Source organism: Pholcus phalangioides, unplaced genomic scaffold (genome assembly GCF_987345545.1).
Source record: "Pholcus phalangioides strain wild (caught in Gottingen) unplaced genomic scaffold, Ppha-v1.0 ptg000028l_1, whole genome shotgun sequence".
In the NCBI taxonomy this organism is placed as follows: Eukaryota; Metazoa; Arthropoda; class Arachnida; order Araneae; family Pholcidae; genus Pholcus; species Pholcus phalangioides.
In genome coordinates, this window is record NW_028301618.1 from 8,171,489 (window position 1) to 8,196,342 (window position 24,854).

The window sequence follows — 24,854 nt, forward strand, 5'->3', positions numbered from 1 at the left end:
TTCTTTAATCCTGTTAGTATATGTATAATAGTTTATGCCTTTATAATGGTTTGCCACTTTCTCAATCCTCCCAGTAATGAGGCTTTTCGAATAGACGTCATAATCATCATCAGCATCAGTTTGAGGGTCAGGCCAAGGATGATTCCCATAGAAATCAGTGTTAAAATTGCCGATTTTACTGTAGAAATGCGGAAATTTGGTGGGGTTTTCCACCCCATCAATAATTTTAAAAGTTGTATTTTATCCTCGATTTTTGAAATATTGAGTTCGCTTAGAGATATACGAAGCCCAGGAGATTAAATATGAAGTGATTAGCCAGACCTACTTTCGAGTTCGATATAACATTGATTTCAACTTTTTATTTACATCTTCTCAAGCATGAAAATTAATGTCTCCGTATTGTAATAATAAAATGTGAAAAATAATGTCTTTTGATACTTATTTGCATAAATTCACATAGTTTAGGATGTTTTTAAAATTAGTTATGGGCCCCGTAAAGTGCATCGAAAAAATTCCACAGCTTTAATTAAGCATTTTTGGAAGCTGAAACAGGCAGAAATAGATAACTTGAAGTTCAGGGGGAGGGAATCGAAATACCTAACACCCATAAAAGAAAGGGGGGGGGGACTATTCATTTCTACGTTTCTTTAAATTTAGATTTTTGTTTATTTCATGAGTCGCGTAGGACGTCGCCATACTGGTTAACTTAGACACGGTTTGCATGTCCCTCAAAGAAAGAGGGAGATATCGCATGATCCAAAAAGCCTCATTGAAGAAAACCCGGGCAGCGCCGGGTATTGTAGCTAGTATAAAATAAAACTACCGACCAAATTTCATAAATATAGCTTCAGTGGTTTTGGCTAGAAACAGTCAAACAGCCACCGAAGCTATAAGCTTGGCAAGGGGGGGGGGGAATAATTATTTCCTCCCCTGCAAAATAACAATATAATCTCGGCTTGTTCCTCCCCATCTTGCTTACGCCAATTCGCAAGATCTATTTCTAGTGAAAATTGCACAAAGTAGTGCCCGATGTCAAATCAAATGACGTCATCAGTTCACGTTTCGAAAACAGTTCGAGATGGAAATCCGGTTTTCAATCCGATTCAAATTTCAAGAGGAAAAAAAGTAATAGAGTTTTGTTTCCCCTTCTTCTTAGAATAGAATTAGTAAATGCCTTCAACCAATCATGACGCACGTTCCATCCTCTTGTCCCTGCTGCTTCTGACGTGGGTGATATATGAATAGATAATTATAACCGGCCACACTCCCTCGTTCTATATAAGATTCAATTCGCATTCATCTAATTTCAAAAAATCATCCAGTTCCAGTAGTTTTTTTCTTCTTTTTTATCCTTCCCGCGACGGAACATGGAAAAGACGTCTAAGAATGGACTGATATTCGGGAAATCCTTGCAATGGTTCTTCTGCCCGACACTGGCACTAATCGCCTTCCGACCGAACGCCACCGCTTTCCCTCTCGTCAGCATCGAGGAACAAGCCACGGTAAGTCGGTGTCGTCTTATTTGCGACCGAATCGAAAAACGTAGCGTTTGCGACCATGGAGGAAAGAATAACAGGAGGTGACCGCGACCAGCGCCTCCGTTGAGAAAGCATGGGGGAATCTGGGTTGCCAGATGAAGCCAGTGATCGCTCTATTAAAGGGACCAAGTAAGCCCAAACAAACCGTGGCTTCCCACGCTTTCCTATGAGAAACATCCCCGTTTTTAAAAATCATTTAAAAATTTACTATTCACTTTAGGAACTCGATTTTTTTACCCTCAAATTCTTTGGATATATTTACACAATTGAACGAGAGCTTTTATAATTTTAGTTGTTATTTGTTTTCGAATATTAACTTCAACAACATGGAAACCTTTTGCAAAAATAACCAAAATTTACCCATATCTTGTGCCACAAAATTCCTTCTCGGCATTTTAATTTTAAAAAAATTATGCCAAAACATGTAATACCTCAGTGCTGAGAGAGACACAATGTTTAAAGACACTTGAACAAGCGGTGTTTGATAAAAATCTGACTTTTTTTTTTTGCGAAAAACATTATATATGCAAAACATTAGCATATATAATGCCTTTCAGCTGTTTATATTAAAATATTGTAGAAATATTTCTCCATTCCAGGCAAAAACTCGACGAACACAGACACAATTTTTGATTTCAAATTCAATTCGAAACTTTTTTGTGTTAAATTTTCGTACACATACCACTTTAAAAGCAAAGTAATTGGTACAAAATGAAGAAGAAAAAAAAACAGCCCAAGTGATTACTTTCCTAAATACTATAGGCCAAAGAGATGACTTATCGCGGTTCGTAAAAGAAGTTCTTTATTTTTTAATATTTTTCTCTCAATACATCTACATAGCGGAAAGTTCGGATGGGCGGCATATATTTCCAGTAATACGTATTCAAGAATATGAGAGTGGAGCGGAAGAAGGGTGGCGAAATTTGTACAGCCTACAGGCAGCAAAACCATAAATACACAGTGGCGGAGGACGCTCGACTTCCAGTACTTTGAGGCCACAGGCGGAGAGATTGACTTGGAAGTCTGGGGGGGGGGGCACGATGATGATGATGATGTCAGCTCATATATACATTAGATCAGTCGACTCCACCTTTGCCCCCCCCCCCCGTATCTCCGCCCATGTTTGAGGCACGGGGGCGGCAATATGCTGTTTGCCCCGGGTGGCAAAAATCCTAGCTACGGCCCTGTCAGAAGGTGCTCGAGCACCTCACGATTGATTCAGAAATCTAAATTTCTCATGTAAAGCTTAAGACGAGCGCCCACGGGCCTCAAACACTTTCGAAATGTCCCGGATCTATGATAATGATGAACGAAACAAAAAGGCAAGATAAACAATTAAAAGAAAAAAATTATGAAATTGCATTTTATTGCAGCTTCATATTATTTTAACTAATCATATTCCCATAGACATTAATGTGATGCATCAAATTTTTAAAATAAATTGAAGCACTGAACTAAAAACTTATGACGAGTCGAGAGTGAAAAATGATCTTCCCCTTTTTCAAAAATAAATTAAAAATATAACAACCCCTTATATAAGGATAAGATTTGTATTTTTCCCCTTTATTAGATCATGTAGATTACCTGAATACGCATTAAATGGTCATGGTGCTTAAATTTATTTAGTTATTAATATTTTAAGAGAATTCGATCCGGCAAAACACATGTTAAGTATAGGGAAAAGAGCGGTTTGTTTGGGCTTACTCGGTCAGCCCATAGGGTTGCCACAACGGCTTCAATTTTCGTTCTTGATGTCACCTCCTGTTATTCTTTCCTCCATGGTTTGCGACCGACACCACAGGGGGGCAACTAACGGACGATGATGGGGATCTAGGGTCCCTAGGGTCCTCTCATCTTTTTCCGTTCTCAGGCATTTTCGTGTTGACCTTTGACCTATGGCCATCCGCGAATTTCCCTTTTCAGCAAGAACAGGAAATGAAGAAAGTCGAATCACAGAACGCGTAACAGCGCCCAAGTTCAAAATTTTGTGTTTCAAATCAGTTTAAAAATTCATTTTAAAAAAAGTGCAAAGGGAAGTTTGCTTGGAAAGAGGGAGGGGGGGGGGATGCGCCCGAGATACACATGCTAAAAAATAAATTAAAAAAAAACAACAACCTATATTGGTTTCTTTACTGCAGATTTTACACTTCTCGTGTAATCTACGGCTTTTTTTTTCTGATTTAATTGGGAATTTTCAAAAATTGACTAGCAAAAAATAAATGTTCAAACATATATAGATGGCGCATAAATTAAAGTTGGAAAATCGACTTTTTTTTAACAAGAATGTGGCCCATAACAACTTCATAAAATTAATATTTCACTATTGATGCATAAAACTCGCAAATGTGGATTACAGGGGTGGGAAGTGACTAAGTCCATTTCGGAGCAGCTTTGGAGCAGCAAAATTCAGGATTTGGAGCAGTTTTGGAGCAGCAAAATTCAGGATTTGGGGCAGTTTTGGAGCAGCAAATTCAGGATTTGGAGCAGAAAAATATGGGATTCGGAGCAGATATTTATAAATTAGAGCAGTAAAATTAACAAGAATATTTTCGCTAACCCTCAACGCTTTTCAAAATAAAACTGCAGCATGTCTTTTGTTATCAAACATCTTTTCGTCAGCTTGATATTTGTTTTTGGTGTTTTAGGCTTTTGACACCTTGTTTGAAAGAGCAGCTGTCATAAAATTTTTGCACCGTCTATTTAAGATGATTTTTGCTTACTGAGGGCACTATTTGCTGCCTTGAACAGCAGCACTTCAAATAAGCTAAAAAAACTTTATAAGTTTTTAATTTTTTTATACTTGGAAAGAAATTGTTGCAAAATGGGAGAGAATTTTAGAAGAATCAACTCGATGTTTGGCGATCCAGCACTCATTATCTGGCGAGATTGGCGATCTGATACTCAATATTTGGCGAGATTGACGATTTAACGCTCGTTATTTGGCGATATTGACGATTTACCGCTTGTTATTCGGCACATTGGCGATTTAACGCTCGTTATTCGGCAACATTGGCGATTTAACGCTCGTTATTCGGCAAAGTTTCTAAACTAGCATTCGTAATTCGGCGAACATGCGCTTTTTACTCCCGGAATGAAAATTTTTTTCACGAAACATCGGGATTTAACACAATGACAATCGACTGCAGTAATTTCTGCTGCTTCCAGTGACGACTTTTTTTTTTGAACGGAAACACTCGAATTTGCACTTTAAAGCTGAAAGGCCATTGCAAACCATCTTCAGTTCCACGATCACAGACAATATCGGGGTTTCGCGATGGAAAGCCCGATCAGGGGCCGATAGTTTAAGTATAGTGGAATAAAACACGCTCTTCTCGTAAAGAAACGTTTCGTGGCTAGCAGGAACAAAATTTTTTTGGCGTCCTTTCCGAAATTCCAGGCATACTGAAGCAAAATTCGCTATTTGGCGCAGAAAAATGCGAAAATACGCTATTGGAGCAGGATGGCGCAAGATATTAGTTTTGGCGCAGTGCGGCGCAATTGGCGCAGAGTTCCCACCCCTGGGATTATGAAATACTATAATCTTTTCTCAAAGTAGTCAAATTCGCATCGGCGTATACGCTGGAAAATACGGTACATTTTATCTCACAAGGAAAAATCCAATTCTTCTCTAAAGCGCTTCTCATAGCTTTTATTATTTTTTTTTATATTCATGTAAACTGAAGAAAAGAAATCTAAGTTCATGTGCGACTTGATTTATTTAGAAATTTTTTCACTCTTTCTTCTTACTCCTCTTTTCTTTTTAAGAGTAAGTCACTGAATTGCCATTGAAGCACATTCAGCAACTACGCCAGTCAAGTTAACCTCTCCACCGGTTCTATACTATACTATCCAATGACTACAGGTGAAATGGCCTTCTCCAGTGACGTCACGAGCTTCGCGCGGAGTCCTTCTGCTACGAATGGCGTTGGTTTTGAGCAGTGGAGCCGGGACCGGAGAGGAAGGAGGTCAGGCGCGGCTTAAACGAGGGTGCAAGGGGGTTCGGTGCACCCGGGCGGGAGGTTGTAAGGGGCGGTAGCGTAAACATGTTTTAGTTAGGTCGGGATTATACTATAAAAGTTTGATAGGAGATCTTTTACTTTAAATTATTTTAAATTGTGTTGCTGTATTTTAGAAATACAGTCAAATCCCGTTTTAACGAAAACGTTTCTGATCCCCCCCCCCCCCCCCCAGATAAGCTTACATAGAAACAATGCAAAAACCTGGGATTCCTTTAAAACGAAATTTCGTTATAGCGAGGTGATTTCTCTGGTCTCTTGGAGTTCGTTATAACGGGATTCGGCTGTATATGACATCCATTTTTATTATGGGCATCTTTTCCTCAGCCACCTCGTTGAGAATTCTGCCTGTTGTGGCCTTGTATTTGCATTCACTCAAATATAACCTATGAACTTATTGGTTGAATTTTTATAAATGAAATTTTGTAAAACTTTTATAGTGTAATAACGGTCTTAGGCCGGTATTTAAGTTACCCGCGGCACATTCCCAGATTACTTGTAATCCGCGACATAATTGCGGATCACTTGAGTGACGCGCGGCACAATTCCAGAGCCCTTAAGCGGCCCGGACACGTTTAAAGATCACTTGAAGCATCCGCAGAACATTTGTTAGAAATCTCCAAAGTGGCTCTGTACAGGATTTTCATCATCATCATGGGGAATGTTAGTTCAGGTTGCCCACAAACTAAAGGGAAAGGTTTTTCTCGTTTTCGGCACACTCAGTAAATATGCCATTAAGAATATTTGACATTTTATAAAGGGTAGTTGATGACGTAAGCATCATTAATCACCCCCCCCCCACCTCGATGCTGATGTAATATTAATTTGAATGACCCGCGGCTCCCCAAAGCAATTTCTAACAAAGAATCGCTTCCAAGAACCTTTGTCAGGGGTTGCATCTCCGCGGAGCCCCTAACAAAGGTTGGTGGCGTACCAGGGTGCTGCGGTGCACGGTTTTGAGAACTCCTGGTGTAAGTAAATTTTGGTGGTTTTGTTTTTTCATACGTACTATTGTTTCAGACGTTCCTCCAGAAATACGGTTACATGCGAATTGGCGGCTGCGATTCATCTCCACCGGATACCGAAGGGGAAAAATTTACTGCCGGGAACGGGTCCAGGACTCAATCAACGGCTCCCGAAAGGGCTCCCGGAGGCGCTGAAAGTGATTCGGCCCTCACGTCCAGGAAAAACGCCGTCGCGACTTACCAACAGTACATGGGATTGGACGAAACAGGTAAAGACATAATTCGGCAATTAGATGGATAAACACAATTATGGCTTAAATAATTATATTGATGATTCCGATGTCTCGCGCAGGCGAGTTGGACGACAAGACGCTGACGATGATGAGCAAGCCGAGGTGCGGCGTCAAGGATAAAGTTCGCTATGACGACAGGAGGAGGAGGAGGAGGCGCCGCTACATTTTAGAAGGTTCGGTTTCGATAGAATTTGATTATGGCACCTTGTCATTGTGATGACTTACGTAGATTTTTTTAAGGTTTTCGTTTTTATTCGTTGCAGGCAGCAGATATATAAGCACTTACATCTATTACAAGATCAACAAGTACCCGAAACGAATCAAAGACCGACGAAGCGTCGACAGGGAATTCAAAAGAGCTTTTGCGGTATAATTATTTTCATAATAGTACCTCGTTTTGCTCACACGATTCACATCCTTGATAAGTATCGACGAATATGAGCACCGGGGAATATCAGCCGTGTATCAGCGCGATTTGAAGTACCTATCTTTCAAACCTAGCCCAACCCTTGTCCTATCGCCATGGACATTTTACTACCGAGTGAGTTGTGCCGGAAGTGTGAATGTGTTTACGTAGCGGCCCGAGTGCGTATACACTGTTATGTCTGCTTTTTTTTCTCTCGTGCTGCCATCTATATTTCAAATTATAAGTTAGTTAAGTAGCTTATAATGATTGAATATTTGTAGCGTTGTTAGGCCTATTGCTGCTCTCCGTGGCAAGACTTTTGAAGTGAAACTTCTTTAGCAACATACGAGAGAAATTTTGTGAGGGGAGAGAAAATTCGTCACAAAAAGTGGAAAATGCTTCCTTTTTCCTCAAAACCGATACCGTAGAATGACTGATTGTGTGATGAAGTTTCGCGCGAGTGTTGAAGATGTTATTAATTTATTAGTATTATAAACGAGTCGCGGAATGGCAACAGTGTAGCATCCGAATGTCGGCTCGGTTATTGTCATGTACATCTCTGCTGGATGTTTATTAAAGTTATTAAAGTTTTTTGTTCTCGTTCGTAATCGATGTAGTATCACTAAACACCGAGAAGCAGAGGGGTTGTGGGATGTCAATAGAGATTCGGCCGTGTAAGAAAAGAAAATTGGGTGAAAGGGGGGGGGGCTGGTTCGGACGCTTTGTCCTTCCTCCACTCCCCCGTGACGCCACTGCAGAACGTCCCCTTTAGTATGATGAGCGATGCACACAGTTTGGAAAAAAAAGAAAATTGGGTTAGTCCCACATTCTCTTAATTTTCTTGGCCAATCATTCCTCAAATTTGCCATCCTTCTGAACTTGCCACCCTGGGCTATATACTGGTAACCCCTTCCCCCCCCTTTAAATACGCCACTGAGTGCACCTTCCTAATTAAGGCTCCCCCAGGTGAGATCGGGCAAAACCGGCAAGTTCCGAGTTCCCTTTTTCACCACCAAGAGGTTAATTTCTTGTGTTGCGAAAGTAACGAAGCCAGCTGAATAGGCACCCGATTGATTGATTGATTGCATAGGGATCCCCGGACCCCTTTTGAAAATATATCTACGGCAACTGTAGAAAGAATTGCATTCAATCATCTTTGTGGCTCTGAGTTGCTACAAATGCTCAAGGTTTCCAAATTGCGTTGTTTACCCCTATTTATACTAGTCTCGCCCTCCAACGGCAACCTAAGATAATTTTCCTGAAACTGTCAGGTGGGCATGATAAATTAGCCAGTGTATAAGGTATCATTTTAGGAAACTCTAGTTCAATCTCGGCTTTCTGAGTGAGAGTGACTCTTGTGAGCCAGGTTCGATTCAATGATATTCAGTGAGGTTAGACAGTCATTGTTCGTTCTTATGCTTGTCTGTTTTTTTTCTTAAAGGTCTGGCGTTATCACACGCCACTGAAGTTTGTTCAAAGGGATTATGGTAATGTACACATTGAGATCAGCTTCGAGGAAAGGTATCACGGCCACGGAAGCTCCTTCGACGGTCCCGGATGGACACTAGCCCACGCCTCGGCACCAAAAAGAAAAGCCTACATTCACTTCGACGATGAAGAGGAATGGACTATCGACGAATACACCGGTGAGGGAAAAAATGTGCATAGTACGAAATGTTACTACGCCGTGAGGCCCAGTCACTGACAATTGACGCATCGTGTTCGAGAGTTATTGTAGTCACTGAATTCGGTGGGTCTACTGCACGAATTAATGAATTTTGTTTTGTTTTTACCATCGACAGGTATGAATCTTTTCCAAGTGGCAGCTCACGAGATCGGCCATTCGATGGGATTACTTCACTCTAATCTGCGCGACTCTCTCATGTTTTCCAACTACAATAAGACTGAGGGGCCTGCTTTCGTTCTCACCCACGACGATACAAGGGGAATGCGCGATCTTTATGGTGGGTATAGATCCATGTTTCATTGGGGGGGGGGGGAATCCCAGGAAATGTGGATATCATAAACACGGGACATTGCCAATATTCGCTAAAGAGGCGGCCAAACGTGGAAAAAGTTGCCAATTACGACTAAAATTGCTAAGAAGTTTATAGTGTGCGGAAAATTAATGGCTACCGTGAATTGCAGCGAATCGAAATGGGGGGGAGTGAGATGAACATATTTATTTATATACTATAACTATATAAATAATATTATAATATATAAATTTTATGATTTTTAATAGCGATATTGTAAAGAAAGCATTGGAAGTTAATAGGAGCTTAAAATCAGCAAAACGAAAACTGTGTGTTGGGAGAAAGGAAATTTTTGCACTAAAAAAGAAAGATGGGAACCATCACAAAAGATGTAAACGAAATCATTAGTATTGTTGAGAAATTTTATAATACTCTGTACAAGCATGAAGAACAGGATCGGAACAAAGGAAAGAGAGCGGGAAGAAAAGAAAATGGGGGCCGAATTCGTACAAGTAGCACCTGTGCTGAAAGAGGAAGGAAGTCTACGAGGCTATAAGATGTATGAAAGAAAGGGAAATGCCCAGGTGAAGATGGGATTTCAATAGACATTATTTTAAAGAAGCGGGAGAAGAATTTGCCAGTATGCTAGCTGCTTTGTTCACGAATTATCTTACAAAATCGGATCGGCCTGAAGATTGGCATAACGCAATGATGGTTCTTCTTTACAAAAAGGGTGAAAAAGAGGATATCAAGACCAATCGACCAATCAGAGTCTCCTATATCAGTAATTTATAAAATCTTCACCAAAGTGCTCACATATAGGCTTGAATCCAAATTGGACGAAGCTCAACCAAAAGAACAGGCGGGATTTCGAAGTGGATTCAGTACAATGGATCACATCCAAAGAATCAGGAAACTTATAGAGACACACAAGGAATACGAATTAACATTGTGTATGGCCTTCATTGATTTTGAGAAAGTGTTTGACTCTGTCTTCACATCTGCTGTTGTTAAAGCTCTAGATATAATTGGGGTAGAGAAGACTTACATCAATATCATCAAGAGAATATGACAAAGCAACTGCGACGATTCGTTTGGATAAAAGAAAAGCAAAGATTAAACTCAGTATCACCCTGTCTGACTTCTTTTCTATCTCACCAAAACTCTTTGGAAGAAGTATTCAGAAAACTGGATTGGGATAAAAAGGGAATTAAAATAAATGGATAATTTCTCAACTATTTGCGTTTTGCAGACGACATTGTTGTTGTTATCAGCAGTAATTCAGATGAACTAGAAGAAATGATACAAGAACTGACGAAGGCAAGCATTGAGTTGGGCTTGAAAATGAATCTGCAAAAGACTAAAGTTATGTTTAACCCGTTTGCGTTGAAGAGGACAATCAACAAAGTAGTAGAAAGCTATGTATACCTGGGACAAGAAATTACCATGGACAACGGAATCATCAATGAAATAAACCAAAGGATCAGGATTGGATGGAGCACTTTTGGCAAAAACTGTGTAATTCTGAACAGCCACATGCCATTATGCCTGAAAAGAAAAGTTTTAACCAGAGAGTGCTACCAGCACTGACTTATGGAGCTGAAACATGGACACTCACAAGCAAGACGATACAAAGGCTACAGACAACGCAAAGGAGACAAAGGCTACAGACAACGCAAAGGAGACAAAGGCTACAGACAACGCAAAGGAGCATGGAAAGATGTATGCTAGGCATCACAAGGAGACACAGAAAACGAATCACTTGGATAAGGAACCACACAAAGGTATATATCATGGAAAGAATTAAACGGCTGAAATGGAAATGGGCTGGCCATATTGCAAGAAGACAGGACAACAGATGGACCACAAGTATTCTAGAGTGGTACCCCCGTGGTGCTAAACGTCCGAGAAGGCGTCCCCACGCCAGATGGATTGACGAGATCAGGAAAGTGGCAGGAGTCAACTGGATGGCTAAAGCATCAGACACAGCAAAATGCAAAAATTTAGAGGAGACCTTCATCCAGCAGTGGATTGAAAATGGATGATGATGATATAAATAATATTATAACTATAATACCCAGTCTATTGAGCTCCCAAGTGGTACCGAGTGGTGATGCCCGTCTTCCACCATGACGGTTACCGTCCAGGTCCGTAACGTTTACATACCGTATGCTTGAAATCTCCATAATCGTTATTAGTGAATGCAAATTTTTACGGGGTATTTAATTGAAGAGCTGATCAAGTGCTCGCGTGCACGAAATCTGGCACGAGCATTGAGCACTCTTGGTGATTTAGGAAACACCATGGTGCTCGCGAGCAACAGGTTGAAGATTGTTCAAATAGAAACTTGCAGTGGTTCATAGCTTCGAGGCGCGAATGCGAGCGAAGTTCCGCAGGTTTAGTAGTAGTCCATGCAGCGTCGATGCAATAATGCGTGCCGGTGCACCTGGCAAAAACTTTGAGCATCTGCTGTAGTTGAATTGTTCCTAAATGAAATATTATAGACGGATTCTTCTCTTCGTCGTCCTCGTATTACGAATTATTTTAAATGACGTCTGCTGCTTCCAGATGGCGTTTGCGCCATCCTATGTGATTTTGGATGGTTATCGTATGCCTGAATTGCCCTTTCATTCTGTCGATGTTTTTCGTTTTTTTTTGTAACGCCCTATATACAGTGAAACCTCGTTAGTGCGTCACCCGGTTAACACGTCACTCCGCTTACCGGATCACTTTTTTGGAAGTCCCAATTGTCCTCAGGCAGGAATTGGCACAGCTATGACTTACTCCGTTTAAGAGTCACTCCGCTTACTAAGTCATATTTTTGCTCTCCCAAGAGTGACTCATTAACGAGGTTTGACTGCATATATGGTCATCATGTATGCTATGCGCAGTGATTAAGTTGCAAAAATTATTACTGGACTGATGATAAACCGTTGTTGAATCACGAAAGGTGATTTGGAGATACCCGATATGTGTGGCGTTCTCTCCGGCCTCTACAGCATCGATGCCGCCACAATGACAGAAGACGGCAAAGCGTACCTCTTTATGGGTAAGTTTCCGATCAATCTAACGTCAGTGGTGTGATACGCCATCGTGATCTGACCCACCTCAGAACATTGCTCGTCTATTTTTGTAGGCAGGCATTACTGGGAGGTTGTTAAGAGGGAAGACGGGATAGCCCGTGCAGCCGATGGCTACCCGAGAAACATAACCGACGATTGGGTCGGACTTCCTGGTGAGCTGGATGCCGCGTTGACATGGCCTGACGGGCAGACGTTCTTCTTCAAGGTCAGTGTTTTACATTCATTTTATATCAAGTTTCGTAATATACAGATTTCATAAAGCCGGGTTTTAATAGAAATAGGTGTTTTGCGCCGCGTGAACCGAACAGTATAATTTCGCGTCGGCAGCAACGTGTTACATAATCACACTAAGCGTTTTTGTTTTCCTAGCGGGGCGCATCAGATCAGGACGGCTATATTATAGTATATGGCCCTGGCATCAGCTACTCTGTCGTCTGCATCGGCAGACCTCTGGAGAACATCGGCAAAACACGCGGCGCACGACGCATTTGACTCCTCCAGAAGCAGTCGGCCAATCACGCCCGACGTAAAGCGCTGTCGTGAGGCGTATCGCGCTCTGTGGGAAAACAGTCACGCTGCTTTTCTTATTGGTGAGTGGACGGCGTGTCGCGCTGGGCGAATCACGTTGCGCGCGGCACAGGAAACCTGCTCCTAGGAAAACCCGGCTTAATGGAAATGACAATACTCCAAGACGTAAAATGCGCGACAGAATGTTTACGGTTCGTCATAACGCGTACTCTAATGCAGCGGTTCCCAAAGTGTGGGTCGACATCCGAATTTTATGACTGCTCTGTAACAATGGCTCGATGGAGCAATGAAATGGGAACCATCGAGTGTTTATGGGATGTCGGCTGTACAATAAATAAAAATTGCTGCAACGATTTTGTTGATTTTTTTTTTTGCGGAGGAATAATTGACCATCTACACCACTGGAGACATGACCCTCACGCCACAGGGCGAGAAATAAGGAAGGCAGGGTCATGTCTCCAGTGGTGTAGATGGTAGCATGCTCGCCCGGTATGCAACAGGGCCTGGGTTCGAGTCCCGGCGGAGACGTGGTGACTTTTCTTTCCGGGTTCACCTCAGCATAATATCCGGGAAATAACTGTTTCCTTTGCACATGTCTTTTGGCAAACTGCGGCTTTGACTGTCACGCCCGCATGTGGCTCCTCGGGTGGGGGTGGGGGGGGGGGAAGCGGACCGTTCGGGGGGTTGCAGGGAGGTCGGGAATGGGTGTCGGTGGTCGGGTGGCTTCGTGCGTGGTCGGGAGTGGCGCGTCGGTTGGGGCCCTTGTTGCGAGGCGTCCGTGTTTTTCTTGGTGGGGGTGGTGTCCCCGTCCTGTGGAGGGGATCCGCGGTGGAGGTTCATCAGGATGGTCGGGAGTCTCCCTTCGCGGGGCGTGTTGGGGCGTTGTGGGCGACGTCGGCGGGGCTGAGGGGGGGATTGCGCCCGCGGTGCTGTCCTGGCTTGTCGAGCGGTGATGTGTCCTGGGATTGGGGGTTTGGGTGTGTGGATGTTGGTCCCGGCCGGCTTGAGTTTTTTTCCGGCACGCCCACGATCTCACGATCAATGAGCTTATATCGCAAAAGCGACAGAGCCTGGGCGTGCTCGGTTCTATACTATACTAACTGTTTCCTTGATATCTCGGGCTGAGAAAGAAAAGCCATCTATCTCTCACTCTAATAATTGTCAAGATCGAAAAATACCGTGCACGTAATTTTTTGGTGAAAATTCCGAGGGCCAGAGCATAGCTCCCCCCCCCCCACCACCTAAAAAACCATTATTTCGTGTTAATTAGGGGCCGTTCAAGTATTACGTCATCATCGATGGGGGGGGGGGAGTTTGGATAATGCTTACGTCAGCAACTACCCTTTATGAAAATATGAGTTAGGATTCAGAGGGGCAGAGCTGATGACGAAATTTTGCTGACGGAGGGGGGGGGGGGGGAAGCAGGGTCAAAAATGGCTAAAAATTTGCTTACGTAATACTTGGACGGCCCCTTATCATTATATCCCCTAGGGGAACAGAGCAGGGGCCATGGTTGGTCTGGAGGCCCAAAGCAAAACATTCTGCTTTGAGGGCGCACAGTGTTTTTTTTTTCTGATCTGTGACTAACCCGACCTGTTTTTCATACTCCGCAGAGAGACAAGTACTGGAGTTTTAGGAACAAGGTAATGGATCCGGGGTACCCGAAGCTGATCTCAGAACGATTCAAGGGCATCCCCATGAATATCGATGCGGCCTTCACGTGGAACGACAAGACGTACTTCTTCCGAAGTATACAAGTACTCCTTTTGGAATTTTTTTTTTCTTCTTAAATATCGATTTCAGTAGGATTGGATGAATTTCTCGTGAGATCGATTGTTCAATATGTTCGTCCATTTTTCAGGGAGTGACTTTTGGGAATACGACAGATGCAAAACGCCACCTGTCGGCGCCGAATATCCGCAGCCGATAAGCAATCTCGATGGCGTGCCGGACTACATCGACGCTGCTCTGCAATATGCGGACCAGAGGACTTACTTATTCAAGGGTTATAGATACCACAGATTGAACAACGAGATTTTCACCGTGAGTACGAAGACCACAAATATTACAAAAATGCAAAGACTACAGTAGATTTTTTTGTGTTATTTGAGATTTTCTTCCATTACATTACCTCCCAACAGTATACGAAGTAGAATTTCCACTGCTCAGTACTTAATTCAGGGCCGTAACTAAGATTTTTGCCCCCCCCCTCCACAACTTTAAATTTCTATAATTTTATAATATGGCGTTCTTTGTTCCCACCTAAAATTGCCGCCCCTCCCCCTAAATTTTTCCACTAGTAGTATAAATTTGTCCACCTAATTTCCTCCCCCCCCCCATAGTTCCGGCCCTGCTTAATTTGATTGTAAAAGTCGAAATGTGATTGAAGATTTCCGCTGCATTCAGCAGGGGTGCAAGTGCCCCTCATCCATTTCGGAGCAGCAAATTTCATTTTTGGAGCAGAAATTTTGAAAATGGAGCAGAACTAAACACGAACTATATCTGCAATATAAGGAGTAATTTTTCTGTGAAATGCCAAAAGTTTTGCCAAAAATGGTTGGAACAAATAATTCTAAATAAATTCCATTTAAATTTTTTCTGAATTATCTTATCTGTCATTAATAAAACGACGAATACAAATTATTACTCTTTTCAAATTAAGCAACATGCATACTGAAAACCCAGGCAGCAAGAATTTCTGCTGCTTGAACACCAAAATCTTATTCATTCTGATATAGCAAAAAAAGTGCGTGCAGAATATAATAAGAGTTTCCGTGAAAAAAAAAAAAAAAAAAATTGGCTTCTCACAGAATTTAAAGGAATTATTAAATTTAAAAGCAAAATGCAAAAAACGAGAAAAATATAAACACCTTATTTACTTAAACAATTTCTCAACCTAATAGCATGTTAATAGATTACGAATCACGAGTCGCTTTGAGAAGTACAGTATCTCAATGACAATTTTTTTCCAACTTTTTATGCCCTTGAACATAAGATTTTGTATGTCTTATTCCATTAAAGCATTGCATGGACAGATTTTTCAATGTTCGAACAGACTTTCATTTATTTGTTAACAATGAACTCTCTTTCACTATCTGTGTTGCCATATGCTGAAGATAAAAAAGTTTTCACCAAAACTGGCAAAATTTTGAACTTCGGGCAGCTTTCAAAGTTACGAAGTTTGAATATGTCTGCCCAATATCTATCTATCTATTGTATGAACTGATTTCACTTCTTGTAATTGTTTGGATTGTAGTGCAACCCATTCATCACACATAATCAATAGTTCTGTTGGAGATACAATGTTAAAGTAATCTACCATCCCAGCAATGCACGAGATGGAGTACGAAAAACAAGAAAGGGTGCAAATATTTCATTCTCTCCAACAACATGTTTTGGAAAGGTAGGACATTAATATATATTAGGTATCTCACGGAAGTTATGTAAAATGAGCATGCTCCTAGTACAAACTCCTTCCTCTGACTATTGTGAACATGCTCCTCCCCTCCCCAATGCAGTGGCGGACCGTGCGGCCATATTGGGCGCCGCTCCAGGAGGGGTGCCAAATGGAGGTGAAAAAAGGTTTGTCGACCAAAAACATGTGGTCAGTAGCGCCAAAAAAAAAAAGGTTCTGCATGGGTAGAGATTTTTTCCCCTCGAGCCGGCCCCGTTCGCCAAATCTGGATTTTCGCGATGTGAAATTGTTACAATCGGCAACCGCCGACGATAACCACACGACCGCATAGTGGCTAGATGACAAAACTACGAATATTTTAGCTGGGGTTTTTACAGATTCTATTTTTTCCCAACGATCTCCGAAAAATTTCGGTAATTTAAACGAGTAAACCAATCACCTTTTCGATGTATGCCGTCTTTGAACGCAGGTTGGCAGCCGCGAAATGACCGTTATTTTCAGCATATAACCTATAACCAGCAGGAGAAAAAACGGTCTCCGAAATCGGAAAATTTGGCATATTTATTCAGGGACTTTGATAGAACGCCGGTTATACCAATAACAGTACAGGACTTTATACTTCAAGGTAGTATAACTACTTCCCAAGGTCACGAGATAACGCGATTGTGGTAGATGGTGGGAAGTGAAGAAAAAAAAATTGAAGTTTCTCCCCCCGTATCTTTTTCCGTGTCTCGGAAAGAACGCGTCCCGTGAACAACAATTTCACGCGCCTTCTTCCTAAATTAAGGGTATTTGACGTACTACAGTGCATTAGCGGTACCTCCGCGAACCACAAACAAGAATTGGCGCAAATGCGCAGGGATTCGGCGCCTTGGCGCACCGTGTAGCAAGAGAACCGTTTCGGCGCAGTTTGGCGCAGTTCTTGCACCCCTGCATTCTGTCCTTTTCTGATGGGTGTTCGGCCGGGTACCGACACGTACAGACGATATTTTAAAATTTCCACCCTACTCCGCTTTTCTGAATTTCTATTCCCCTTTCTTTTACACCACGACTCCCTTTTTGTCAAGTTTTCGGTTCTTAACGGTTTTTTTGTTCTGAAGTGTTGCCGCTTTTACCTGATATACAGTAAAACCTCGGTAAGTCGTCATTTTTCTTCGGTCCCGTCCGGCTTTCATAGACAACGACAATAATGTTTTCAATGTTATTGAAACCTCGTTTACTCGTTGCTAATTTCAGTTGACTCCTCACTATTATTAAATAGTCTGAAAGACAGGAACAGAGATAATTTCCACGGCTCACTTTTTAAAGAAAGAGATTGATCAAAAGCATTGTTATACGTTGCGAAGCGGCCATAAAAGCCTGTATCAAAAAAGGGGGAAACTCGAGAGTAACGAATGTGACACAGAGGAAGGCTGACTGAAAAACAAAAGTTCTTGAAGCGTTAGGAACTGTTCAAACTGGACCTGATTCAGGGACGGGCTTAAGTATTTTGCGGCCCGGTGCAAAAAAAAAAAAAAAAAAAAGGGCCCCCCCCCTCTGAACAGGGGTTTTCCAATACCCCAGGGTGTCCGAAAACGACTGTAAAGCATACTTCGTGGTCGTAAAAAAAAAATGCCATTTGGCAATAAATACGGTCAAAACTGTCCGCTTCCCAATGAAAAATTGCCAGTGCGCCCCCAGGCACTTGAAGGTTTAAAGCTCTCAGGGCTAGAAAACCGATTACAGCGGATCTCGATTATAATGTTTTTCAAAAAATCGTCATGAAAAAACGCTGTAAGCGAGAAAACGCTTTAAACGGGAAATCTTAATGAGAATTTGTTAGAGTTACGACCACGGAAATAGGTCCTACTAAGCGGCAACGTTATAAGCGGGACCGACTCTATCTATCCCAGCCCTCAACCTTAGAGGTTCTCTATCTTGGACTGAATTTTAAGCTATTGCTTTGTTAAGAAGTTGAAGTCAAAATGTAATCAAAACATTTTTATCCCCTTTTGCGGCCCCAAAAATTTAGCGGCCCGGTGCTACCACACCCTTCACACCTACCTAAGTCCGGCCCTAACCTGATTCCTGCATGGGCAAAGCAGGTATTTCCCAAGAGCCTCAATTTTTTTGGGGGGGGGGGGAGGAGGGGAAACTTCAAATTTGAGCAAAATATATTTGTTGACAAAACAGAAATTTTTTCCCAAGTGGAAGAAGCCTTCTAATGTGTGCTGCATCCTGCTCACCGCCCTTTCAAGCAGCGCCGTCTTAACGCACGGGCACGGCCCAGGGGCCCCAAGAGAAGAGGGGCTTCACAAAAACGAGAGCCAGTTGAAATTTGCGACAATTGGCCAGGTAGGAAAGATTACTTGACCCGGGGACCCATGATGCTCTACAGATGGCCCTGTGTTGAACCACTACTTATTATATGAACAAAAATTTTCCGTTTTACTAACCACTACGAGTATCAGAGAACCAATAACGTAGCTTTCAATTTTTTCTTTTCACAGTTAATGTACCAAGCACACACATACAGAATTTTTTAATGTAAAAACAGAAAATAAAAATCTCATTGACCCAAAAAATTTCCCCCAAACTAATTTTTTTCCGCAAATTCAGAATTAATGTGCTGCCATCTGTAGGTAAAAATATCTTTCCAAGTATTTAGCTTTAGAAAAGAGCATTGCACAAAAATTAAAACAAATACAAATACAACGCCACAACAGGCAAATTGCCCAACGAGGTGGCTGACTTAAGAACATCATGGATCCCCGAGCCATTTTTTGGAGGCCCTACCTACTACTGCTACACCACAAATGCACCCTCCCCCCGCGGAACCCACCCCCAACGAATCAGTACATGCGGGAATGTGCGTGTACGCGTAGTGCAACCTGACGTAAAGTTTGTTTCTGTGTAATGTTTGTTATGTGTAGTGCTGCCATCTGCCACCAGTTTTTCTAACTATGACTGAAGTGTTATGATTGAATGATTTATCATTGTAGGACTGTTGCTCTCTGTGGCGAGACTTTTTAACGGGGAGATCGGCTCGCATTTGCGCCTTGAAGTTGGGAACCACAGAAAACCAACTTCAGCCGACCACCACTGTGGGGTTCGAACCCGGATCCTCGCATCGCGAGTCCATCACTATAAAATAGTTAATAATTTGATAACTTTCAAAATTTCCCCACAAAGAAAAAATTTCCCTCATAGACAATATTTTCCCTTCTAGTTAATATTACTGATTCAGATGATTAATCTACACTGCTCAAAACAATTAGGGGAGCACATGGTTTCAACAAAATTACGCAAAGATGTATACCGATAAGTAACATAAAATGAATCATCCATAATTTAAAGCCTAGCAGGAAACGGAGGAAGAAAACTTCATATGCAAATCAAAGTTCATGACGTCAAAAACCAGGAAAAGGAGATAAGGGCAGAAATCGGGATGTTGCAGAAACGTCTGTTTTACTGCCGTAACTGTGAAATTCGATTGCGCAGTACTGTTTTTTGAGACAAGGTGACTTGAGGATGTCTCAACAATGTGATTTACCGGAATCCATAGCATGGCGTGTTATAGGCAGACTGGAATCCGGGCAAACACAATGTAGTGTCCCGGATGCTGTTGGAGTCGCCAGAAGATGTTGTTGCAAGGCTGTGGAATCGATTCCAAGAAACAGGAAATGTTAGACGTCGACCAGGGCAAGGTCGGCCACGCGCCACTACAGCAACTGATGACCGGTATGTACGGTTAACAGCCCGTCGAAACAGAACAGAGAATGCTACGCAGCTGCAAAGACGGTTGCTCTCGCCAACAGGATGAAGGGTGTCCAGCCAAACAGTACGTAATCGGCTTCATGAGGGAGGGCTCAATGCACGTAGGCCAATGGTCTGCATTCCGTTGACCCCACGCCACCGTGCGGCCCGAAGAAGATGGGCTGCTGAACATCGAGATTGGGAGCAACATGATTGGAGCCAAGTGCTGTTTACAGACGAGTCCCGATTCAGTCTGGAGTGTGACACCCGGCGTGTTCTGGTATGGAGGGACAGGGGCACTCGAAATAACCCCGCATTCGTTCGTGAAAGGTCACAATACAGACGAGCTGGTTGGATGGTATGGGGTGGAATCAGCATAGGCGGACGTACGGACCTGCATATCATTCGGAATGGCACTTTGACGGCCCGAAGGTATGCAGACGAGATACTGCGACCTCATGTCATCCATTGGAGATTCCTTTGTTTTCCAGGATGATAATGCCCGACCGCATAGAGCTCGTCTGGTGGAGAACATGCTTGAAGCTGAAACAATACAGCGTATGGAATGACCAGCGTGCTCTCCTGACCTGAATCCAATCCTTGGACGAAGCATTGCTGCGCGACCAAGGCCGCCTGTTACTGTCCGAGACGTGCAGATTGCACTTCTTGAGGAGTGGAACAGTATTCCCCAAAGTCTGATCGATAACCTCATCGCATCCATGGCAAACAGGTGTGCAGCAGTCTTAGCTGTTCGAGGAGACCACACGCCCTATTAAAACTCATGCATGTATTGCGCATTTATACGCGTGTACTATCCATTGTATGCCAATACGTGGCTGTCTCGCACGGTTTTCTTCACTTTTTTGCTTGCTCCCCTATTTGTTTTGAGCAGTGTATTTACAGCCCCCCACACACGAGTGTCGTTAAAGGACTAGTATTTTTATGCTCTAAAAAGTCAATGTCGTCGCTGATTGGTTGAATAATCTTAATTTCAGTATTCTTTACCAATTAGGACGACATTTCATTTACAGTGCATAAAAACCCTAGTCCCCTAAATCAGTGGTTCTTAAACTTTTGTCACCCGCGGCTCCTTACATGATTCGTGATTCATCTGCGGTTCCCATAATAGTTTGGTGTGGATATTTCTCCATACAAAAGAACCATTACAAAGCCTAAATAAGCCACACAAATCAATGTGTCTAGCTCACAGCGATGCCTCTAGGAGCCACGATGCACACTTTGAGAAACACTACCCTAAAAATCTTTTGTCAATAACGGGGAGGAAAAAAGGGCTCTGTCAGAGATGGGAAACAAAAAACCAGTCTGAAGTGGAATCGGAATAGCTGGGTGAAATGAAATTTTTATTTAAAATTATGAAATATGCCTTAAAATTTTTAAAATATGGCCTATCACGTAAAAATAGCGAAATATGCGAAAAAATATGCAAAGATATAGAAATCTGAGCCGTAATAATAAGTTAACTACCATAAAACAAAGAAAAAAATCCTTTTTTTTTTGTAATTTATGGATTTGTTATTGCTGTAATTTTATTTGTATTCGAATAAATGTTATGCTATTTTAAATTTATACGATTTTTACAGTATTCACACCATAGGCGGAGATTGACTTGGAAGTCTGGGAAGTCAAGGCCATTATTGCTGGGGGGGGGGCACGATGATGTCAATTCATCAGTCGACTCCACGTTTGACTCTGGGGGGCAATGCCCCCCCCCCACTCCCCGTATCTCCGTCCATGATTCACACTCGAAGCTGACAACACTTCGCTTGAGCCATTACTCCACTTAAGCTTAAAACTTGAGTGACAACTTATCAAAATTTTACTGTACTTTACTTTCCGTTTGGATTTCTGACCTTGTTCTCCTTCCTTGCCCTCTTTTTAATTCTTATTCAATGAATTTTGTCCTCTCCCTCAGCTTCATTCCTTGCCATAAAGCTAGGCTAAAAGAAATTTTAGCAATGGGATAAATGCATTAGAGTTCTTGAATCTATGTCACGCCCTATTCCTGATTTTCGGCCTGTTTCAAGTTTCTTAATTAATTCTACCCCTCCTTGCATTCGTCTTTCCTCGAAACCCACCCCCCTCCCCAACTTTTTATTCTGAAAAAATTTCAGGCTCCCTTACTGAACTTCTGTGCACTCCCTCTCCCACAACTTGAGTTTTTTCTGAACTGTTCCTCCCCCCCCCCCTCCCCTGCCTTGTATTATTACAATGGATGTTACTTATAACGTTTTTTCAAGAAACCGTAATAAAAGATGTTGTAAGTGGGAAAACGCTTTAAATAGAAAATCTTAATGACAATTACTTAGAGTCAGGAATACGAAAACAAGTCGTAGTAAGCGAGAAAATGTTGTAAGTGGTGGGAATGATATAAGTGGGATCATCAAACTAAAATACAAGTTTTTAGTTTGATGGTGTAGGTGGGATATTGATATGATATATAGATTTTTTTTCTTGATGTGTCCATTACTCTTCTTTTGCAGGTAGACCCGAAACAACCAGAGAATGATGCAAATCGTACAAACGAAGGATGGTTTGGCTGTTAGGTACTCGTATTTGGTGAAGCATTCCTAGAAAGATGCTAGTTGCTGAAGAACCTTGATGGCGACATCCGGCAGAACAAGAACCATAGACAATAAGAGACTGCATTCCAACAGCAGCAGCACCATGCTTCTGTTAGAGCTGCGCTGTGCAGCATCATGTTACAGATACACACCATCATCTTAATTTATTCTATTTCACCCCACGCTCATCTCAATTTGTGTCAAGCTGAAGCTCTGCGTCATCTGTGAAAGTTATTCGCAAAAAAAATAAAATAAAAAATATATGCTTTCAAATGCGAAGTCGACCAAGATATTCGATTTTAAAGTTTTGAGTGTCTAATGCCAATGACTGAAGACGTAGTACATTGTAAAAAAAATAATTTTCTGTCTGTGTATGCCGTGAATAAACATTAAAAATTTTGGGATGAATTTCCACCAAATCTATTGTGTATATATACCAAACAGAACACGACATGCACCGATTGGTACTTTAAAACTTTTCAGAGCAATACTAGTTATCCGTAATAATAAAAAAAAGAGCTGTTCAGTAACAGCTGTTCCTTGGTTTCCACAATCCTTTTAGGAACGCTTGCATTATTCCCAAAAAATATGTTCTAAACATGTTTACCCCCCCCCCCACATGGTTTGCTACTTCAATGCTCAGAGTTCAGAGAAAACCAGGGCAGTGCCGGCAAGGGCGTAGCGGGGTGTCTGGTCCCCCCCCCCTCCGAAATGTGAGAAAATGACCGGAAAAAGGGAAAAGATGGCCAAATCTTGTAAAAAATCTTGAAAAATATTGTTCTGTCACTTTGCCCCCCCCCCCTGAACGAAATTTCTGGCTACGCCCCTGAGTGCCAGGCATTCGGCTTAGCACAATCCAACCCACACAGGTAAAGGGCTTACATCCCAGAAGGGACAGAGCCCGGGTCGTGTCTGCTTTGACAGGCATTTCAGCCAGGGCTGGCTTTTGAAAATACATTAAAAAAAAAATTACGAAAAAAAATTAGTAAAAAATTACGAAAGCTTGAAAAAGAGGACAAAAAGGGGAATTTTCTAAAACGTAGGAGGACGCTTGATATGAAATAAAAAAGAAGGATGCCTGGTAACTCTAACTCCGACCAGAATTCTTTGTATGTCGCAATTTTTTTAGCGCTACTAGAAATTATATTTTAAGCTTCCCCCCACCCTTTGAATGTAATTTTGGGTGACTTCCTCCCATCCAGGGTTTCTGATATGTCTGCAGCACAGATTTTTGTTGCCTGACACAGACCAGGATTTCTTTTTTGCAGATTTCTTAGCCGTGGGGATCTTTGATAGGACCTCTAGCAAAAATTTTCAAAAAGCCATCTATCAGAGTTTTTACGAGCTACTAGGTAAGATGTTTTAAGCAGTTTCAATAGCGGAATTTCTTTTCATGTTTCCTCCCCACTAGAAGCCAGAATTTTAGGATGGGGGAGATTTTCAAGTGCTCCTAGGAGAAAGGAGAAATCCTTGAGGAATGTTTTGGCAGCAACACCTCCCCCCCCCCCTCTCTGCAAGGGTTTTTGGTAGGATCACACAGGCCAAGATTTTGAATAAGATGCTTACCAAGTTTATAGAGTAAAAAAGCTACATCCCAGGCTCCTCATTTAGTCTCCATAAATGCTGTCACTTCTGAATGGGGGAGGGGGAAGATGGCTGCTATTCACATCGCATCTGGGTACCTAATTAGATTAATTGATAGTTACCGGATTGTTCTCTTTTACCGACTCTTTGCTGTAGACCAGGGGTAGCCAACTTCTCAGTATTCAAAGGCCAACATCATGGTCAGCTGCAGCGTTGCAGGCCACCCCAGGAACAATATTCTGATCTATAAGCCGCACCAGTAAAATAACCTAAAAACTCGCTGATTAGTGTCCACCACAGTAATATGGTGAAAACTAGCAATTTAGTCATTAAAATTTTTCCCTGGGTTCCACTTCATAAACTGATACATATATCCATGATTTTTTGGTTCTTAGATAATCGATGCAATGCATCAAAGAATGCTGTTTCTTTCTGTAAATTGGTCCATTCAATTACATCCATACTTTGAATTTTACAGACAAAACATATTTTTCTCTGCAATTATTTTTATCCCTCACTCCTGATTTGGCAACTTGTAGGGCAGCATGAGTCGAATAGAGCTCAAGGAATTGACTCACGCACCAGAAGACTTCAACAGGAGTTACCTATGACTATCATGGGTAAACACGTGATGATACCATGATATATGATGGACTAATTTCGCATAGACCAGGCTGATTACCCATAGATGTGAAAGGATATTCACACGCACCATTACCTGGTACTCCTGTAT

At 42.0% G+C, this 24,854-nt stretch overlaps 2 protein-coding genes across 3 annotated transcripts in view; one reads left to right on the top strand and one right to left on the bottom strand.

Annotated features, from left to right (window-relative positions):
• LOC149067888 (uncharacterized) overlaps positions 1–24,854 on the bottom strand; it is a 54,356-nt gene that overhangs the window by 13,379 nt on the left and 16,123 nt on the right. The gene's annotated exons all lie outside the window — the stretch shown is intronic.
• On the top strand, positions 1,319–22,943 carry LOC149067889 (stromelysin-1-like). Its single transcript, XM_089252401.1, has 11 exons — positions 1,319–1,502; positions 6,575–6,788; positions 6,872–6,985; positions 7,076–7,179; positions 8,660–8,864; positions 9,021–9,182; positions 12,145–12,243; positions 12,331–12,482; positions 14,419–14,554; positions 14,667–14,848; positions 22,457–22,943. Exons 1-11 carry the CDS (start codon positions 1,368–1,370, stop codon positions 22,517–22,519), a joined length of 1,566 nt encoding a protein of 521 aa, XP_089108527.1. The 5' UTR covers positions 1,319–1,367; the 3' UTR covers positions 22,520–22,943.

Coding starts and splice junctions, on each gene's coding strand:
- LOC149067889 (XM_089252401.1), top strand. CDS start 1,368: ATGGAAAAGACGTCTAAGAATGGACTGATATTCGGGAAATCCTTGCAA. Junction 1,503..6,574: donor GCATCGAGGAACAAGCCACG/GTAAGTCGGTGT, acceptor CTATTGTTTCAG/ACGTTCCTCCAGAAATACGG. Junction 6,789..6,871: donor CATGGGATTGGACGAAACAG/GTAAAGACATAA, acceptor TGTCTCGCGCAG/GCGAGTTGGACGACAAGACG.